The sequence below is a fragment of the Arachis ipaensis genome, chromosome B05 (genome assembly GCF_000816755.2).
Source record: "Arachis ipaensis cultivar K30076 chromosome B05, Araip1.1, whole genome shotgun sequence".
In the NCBI taxonomy this organism is placed as follows: domain Eukaryota; kingdom Viridiplantae; phylum Streptophyta; class Magnoliopsida; order Fabales; family Fabaceae; genus Arachis; species Arachis ipaensis.
The window spans coordinates 140,966,173-140,972,785 of record NC_029789.2 but is presented as its reverse complement, the minus strand read 5'-3'; the positions used below and the strand labels follow the sequence as shown (position 1 = coordinate 140,972,785).

Genomic DNA, 6,613 nt, shown 5'->3' with positions numbered 1-6,613 from the left:
GTAATAAAATTTAAAAAATTTAAATACTAATAGATATATTTAATAGTTGATACTTTTATATTTTAAGATTATACTGTAGATCAAAATAAAATAAGTGTATACAATGAAATTAAGTATCGAATTGTATCCAAATTTTATCAAATCTTATCAAATTGATCAACGTAATAAATTAAAGTGTCTGAAATTATATAACTGGGTTCATGAAAATCATAATTTATAAAATGTTAATAGTATATTTTTTATCCTTAAAATTTGGTAAAAGTTTTAAAAATATATTTAAGTTTTATTTTGTTTTAATTTTGTCCAAAAATTTTCGATTTGCATCAAATATATACTTCTGATGGCTAATCTTTTAAAAAATTTAAAACCAATTCAACAACAATTTCATAAGAACAATCTTTAACACAAGCAAATCAAGCATAATTTTTATGCATTATTGTTAGATTAGTCTTAAATTTTTTAAAAATTTAGCCGTCGAAAATATATTTGATACAAATCGAAAAATTTTAAAACAAAATAAAATTTATGAATATTTTTAAAATTTTTGTCAAATTTTAAAATTAAAAAATATATTTTATCCTGTAAAATTGAGTAATACTAGCTAGTCAAATGTGGGATACTGCATTTGCGGTACAAGCAATAAATTTAATGATAGATTCATTTCTTTTATGATAAATTTAATAAAATCCTCAACACATACATTTCTTTTATGATAGATTGATTTAAATTTAATACAGGCTCTGGGAAGTCAAATGTGGGATACTGCATTTGCGGTACAAGCAATAATTGCATGTAATATGAACGAGGAATATGGATATGTACTTAAGAAAGCACATGACTTCATCAAAGCTTCGCAGGTAATTAATAACAAATAATCATTTATGCCTTACTAATACAGAAGCAATAACATATATTATTCATGTTAATCAAAGATTCGTGAGAATCCAAAAGGTGACTTCAAGGCAATGCTTAGACATATATCAAAAGGAGGGTGGCCACTCTCAGTTCGTGATCAAGGTATGCCAGTCTCCGATTGCACTGGAGAAGGACTAAAGGTTAGTTCGCTAATACAAAAATGTTTAGGAGAAAATTATTAAAAAATAGTCAAAATTTATTTTATTTAATATTTATTAATTACAATAATATTAAAAAAACAAAAAAATAATTAAAATTTATTTTATTTAACTTTAATTATTATTGTAGTAATTAATAAAAATTAAATAAGATAAATTTTAATTATTTTTTATTATTTTTGTTTGATTATCAAATATTTTTACTAATTATTACAATAATTAATAAATATTAAATAAGATAAATTTTAATTATTTTTTATTATTTTTGTTTGATTATCAAATATTTTTACTAATTATTACAATAATTAATAAATATTAAATAAGATAAATTTTAATTATTTTTTAAATCTTTCTAGCATCGCCTCACTAATAAATGTGTGACGACAAATTTTTTTCGGTTTTTTTTTTCACTCAACTTTTGTTTTCTCTCTTCTTCCCTCTCAACCGTTATTCTTTCTGTTTCTGATAATGTTTTGATACTTGTACAGAAATTTTGTTTTTATAACCAAAAACTTTTTGTATTCTTTTCAAAGATTTATGTGTTTTTAATTTAAAAAACAATAATTTTTTTTGGAGACTGTCTGTTTAAAATTTGGTTAAAAAGAATAATATTACACATCTAAGTGTTTTTGTTAATTAAATTAGTCTAATATCAATAAAAATTAATTATGAGTAGTATATATTATATTCCAAATATTACTATTTAATTTAGTTATACTTAATTTATAAAAAATTTGAATGTGTAATATTACTTAATTAAAAAATATTTGTTCACCTAATATTTTTTAAAAAGATAAATATAAATATTTAAATAATGTATTATATCTACAAATAAATAGTAATCTAGTTAGTTTGTTTATCATAATTTCATTTTTTATTAACTTTTTATCTTTGTAAAAAAATTTACGTGATAATTAAAAAAATGGTTATATCATCTTATCTTATAATATAATATGTTAATAAGTCACAAACTTATTGTATTATTATCAAAATATAGACTGTAAAATCTTATCTTGTGAAGCGTGCTTGACAGATGGTAGGTATATTATTAATTGCATTCAAAGGATGACATTTGCTACAAATTAAATTTATATGTAGGCTGCACTTCTATTATCAAAATTGCCAACTGAACTAGTTGGAGAAAAAATGGAAGGGCAAAGATATTATGATGCTGTGAATGTGATTCTCTCTCTACAAGTATGTCTTTCTATCATGACGTTTTTCATTATTATTACTTTATTATTTGACTATATATATGCATTCTTTTTTATTCGTTTAATTGTAAATTTTTTTAATTCTGCAATGGTTTATGTATTTTTAAAGTTTATTAAGTTTCTTAATTGATAAAATTTTTTCATCAGAATCCTATATATTAACTTGCCAACAAAACAAGGAATTGAATATATATTATGAGAATATTAAAAAAACTTGCATCAAACAGTAGTGAGTATTTTCAGAATATTCTGCTTTAATTTCTTTTTAATGTCAATTGTTATTGAGGACTTGATTTAAATTGTTTACTTAGAATAAATTTGGGAAAAAAAATAATTAGCTAATATAAACTTTAGATGAAAATATTTTAAATATATATATATATCCAACTTTTAGATGTGCTTAATTTTTATTAGCTCTTTATTGTTTAATTTCCTGAATAATTTATAAATAGTTAAATCAATTTGTTCACCCATACAATTTGGTGGAAGCAACAAATAGTTTAATGTGATTTTATTGGATTTCAATTGCAGAGTAGTAATGGTGGATATCCCGTCTGGGAGCCTCAGATAGCCTTTCGGTGGTTAGAAGTAAGAAAATTTGAAAAAAAATTGGACACAATATTAATTTAAGACTTCGTTTAACTGAAAAGATATGACACATTTTTTATTTATTTAATGCAGAAATTCAATCCAACTGAATTCTTTGAGTGCGCTATCATTGAGATGGAGTAAGATTTATCCTTGATATATATTAATAGAGATAATGAGTGAAAAGGAAATTAGTTAGTGTATTTGAAATTCTTACAGACTAATAAAATTTTAAATATACTAACCAACTTTTTTTGGTTCTTTATTAACGATAGTAATCAGTGGCTAAGAGAAATGAGTTAAATCTTAACTTCTCTTTTTATAGAATACTATTTTTATTTTTTCAATAAACTTTATGAAATATTTTTATTTTTTGTCTCGTAACAAGTTAAGAGACATTTTTGTTTTGTCTCATAACAAGTTGAAAGATATTTTTTATTTTGTCTTTTGAGAACCAGAAATAGAGAAGAAGCAGAGAAGAAAGAATCATACCAAGATGTATTTCGATTCAGCTGCTAAGTATAATGCAGCCTACATCCAGTCTCCATCACAACAGTGACGGAATTTCACTATCTTTCAACAGAATTACATTCACTAATTCTCCCTAGGATCTACCCAATCCTATCTGGGACAAGTCTAGATTCTAACACAACCTGTAGGACTCACCCTAGTTTTCAACAGCAAAGTGCTCACCCAACTTGTAAGAGAACAAGTCCAGATTCTGACCTAACCTGAACTTGACTAGGACTCAAACCTAACTTTCAATGGCAAAGTGCTAACCCAACTTGTAAGGAAATCCACTCAAGATCATGACAACAAAACAGAAATACATACAAAGAATTTCTGAGATAACTATGAATTTTTCTTTAACTCTCTGCCTTTTTTCACTCATTGACTTTTTCTTATAAAACTTCACATGTTGCCTTTTACCGATGAAATACAGACAGACTAAATGGAGAAAAAGAAATATTCAATGAAAGCCATGAAGGAAAAGAATAAACAGCTCAAAGAGCTATAGGAACCCAAACGTGTGTTCTCACTCCTTATTTCAATCCTTGGCCGTTCACCCCTATTATAGAGGAGTGAAACTTCCAGAGCTTGAAACATTCTTCAACACATGTTGGTTCTCTTCTTCCAATACACATGCAGCAGCGGCGTGACAGAGGAGAGAGAGGGTAGAAGCAGTGACCGAATCAAACATGCAACCATACCTTCAATCTTCTCTTTCAACCTTTTTTTTCATGCATCTTAGATCTGAGTTGTTGAACTTTGCTTTAGCTCCAAGTCTTGATTCTGATCATTGATGAGCGTTTGACTCAAGCTAGCTTCAAACTTTCCATTTTTGTCTCTTTCAGTTTGAGACTCAGAGGCTATCTTCTTCTTGGTGGAACAAAAACGAAAATAAACTTTTTATCGAGGTATATCTGCTTCTTGACCGAAGCCGATTCTTTCCTTTTCTTGGCAACAAAATCTTGAAACCTTTCTTCAAATCTCTCCTTCTGTAGAAAATATCTTTCTAAGCCTTTCTTCATAGCCTTTTCTTTGAGACTTCTTTTTTCTGCTATCTTCTTTTCTGATGATAGACGTGACCGAAAGAGAGAGAGGAGAGAGAAGAGAGAAACTTTTAATGGAAGCCATCAAAGCAGATTAAACTCAATTGAATTCCAGGTCTCAGTTCCCAAGAAGTGAAGTAACGTGTGAAGCTTTTAATGTGATTAAATCAAATTGAATTTTAACTTTCAGTTACCAAGACATGGGGTAATCGAAGCATTAGAGAGGAGAGAGGAGAGAGAAGAGAAAAACTTTTGGTGGAAGTTTTCCAAAGAATTAAATTGAATTGAATTTTAAGTTTCAATTACTATGAATGAGTAACATATGAAGCTTGGTCTCTTGGGTTTTCTTTCTTTAATTCATCACACTTGGTTCTTGGGCTACTTTGTTGATTGAGCTTGTCTTTTCTTTTTCAAATTTCAGCTACTAAGTTCTAGATCAATTTGCTCTAATAGCTGAATTTGATTATGGACCAAAATAGGCTTGCTTAATTGGGCCAACTTTTATTTTTTACACATAACATGTGGCTTATTTCCTTTTTCTTGGTTCAGCCGTTTTCCATTTTAGATCAAAATTTGGAGTAATAGAATGATCAATGTGTGATACATATTGTATGTATGCATGGGCTATACGGGGTTTGGGTTGCATCTCAAGCTTCTTGGTCCATTTTCATTTAACTTATTTTTCTGTACACTAAACCAAACAAATCACACAAACAATTTTGACAATAACCCATATTTTTTTGTTAATTTTTTTTATTATTAAACGTTTTCTTAATTATATATATTCTGAATTTCGAAAATAGAAAGTCTAGTGGGTCAACCCTTTCATTAAAATCTAGATAGCATTTAACTATTAAGAAAAGAGTGTGTAATTTTACACTACTAGATATAATCTCACACCATTAAAAATACTAATAATAATTAGTTGATGATTACAAATCACAAAATATGCTGGCCCTTAATACTACTGTTTCAAACAATTATTTGCCAACATATATTATACTTTATTGGTCTATAACTAATGCAACTAATTTGAGTTCACAGGTACGTGGAGTGCACTTCATCAGCAATGCTGGGCTTGGTTATATTCAGAGAGCTTTACCCAAACCACAGAAGGAAGGAAATAGATCAATCAATTTCCAAGTCAATCCATTTCATTGAAACCACACAGAATCCTGATGGCTCTTGGTAATCTTGTTCAATTTTTTCCCTTTTTTATATAAAAAAATATAATTATAAGAATTCAAAGTAATTAAAGATGGTAAGCACAATGATACATATTCAGGTATGGTTGTTGGGGGGTTTGTTATACATATGGCACATGGTTTGCTGTAGAGGCACTAAAAGCCGTTGGAAAGAACTACCATAACTGTCCTTCATTGCGCAAAGCTTGTCAATTTTTGTTGTCTAAACAACTTCCTAATGGCGGTTGGGGTGAAAGTTACTTGTCATGCCGAAACAAGGTCTCTGTTACTTTCATTTTGCTTCTGAATAATGTATACTATACAGAGGACATAAACAAACAAAATATTCCTAATGGTTAAAATTGTGCTCATATATATAACATGTTTAATTTCTTTGTTAAACAGGTGTATACAAATTTAGAAGGTAACCGGGAAAATATAGTTCAAACATCGTGGGTTTTATTATCTCTTATTGGGGCAGGACAAGTAAGTAAAATCTTAGATCTTTTTGGAACGAAAACATGATCAAATAAGATATTGTGATAGATATATTTTTATTTGTTTTAGAATTTAATTTTAATATACTAATCGTATAAAATATTTTATATAGTTATTTAATTATATAATATTATATTATAAAAAATAATTATCTTTTAAATTAATTATGCAAATGATCATATAAAAAAATGAATGTGATTAATATACTCATAGTAATATACTCATGCGCGGAGGCTGTTTATTAATATACAGATGCAAAGAATTGTACGTGTACATGTTGTGCACTTGTGCTTATGATATAAAATTTTATTGTGTGTCAAAAAGGCTGAGATTGATCCAACACCCATACACCGTGGAATGAAGCTACTAATCAATTTACAAATGGAAGATGGAGACTTCCCTCAACCGGTAACTAATTAATTATTGGTTTAATTATATTAATTTTTATAATTTTATTAAATTTGTAATTAAATTTTTATTTTTTTATTTACATTAAATATCTA

At 27.3% G+C, this 6,613-nt stretch overlaps 1 protein-coding gene across 1 annotated transcript in view; it reads left to right on the top strand.

Moving 5' to 3' along the window:
• Positions 1-6,613, top strand: part of LOC107642153 (lupeol synthase-like) — a 13,409-nt gene that overhangs the window by 5,923 nt on the left and 873 nt on the right. The window contains exons 9-17 of the mRNA XM_016345460.2: positions 738-857; positions 933-1,055; positions 2,172-2,270; positions 2,819-2,875; positions 2,969-3,015; positions 5,473-5,616; positions 5,714-5,891; positions 6,018-6,098; positions 6,435-6,518. Of these exons, the coding sequence (XP_016200946.1) occupies positions 738-857; positions 933-1,055; positions 2,172-2,270; positions 2,819-2,875; positions 2,969-3,015; positions 5,473-5,616; positions 5,714-5,891; positions 6,018-6,098; positions 6,435-6,518 (933 nt within the window). The remainder of the gene's footprint in view (positions 1-737; positions 858-932; positions 1,056-2,171; positions 2,271-2,818; positions 2,876-2,968; positions 3,016-5,472; positions 5,617-5,713; positions 5,892-6,017; positions 6,099-6,434; positions 6,519-6,613) is intronic.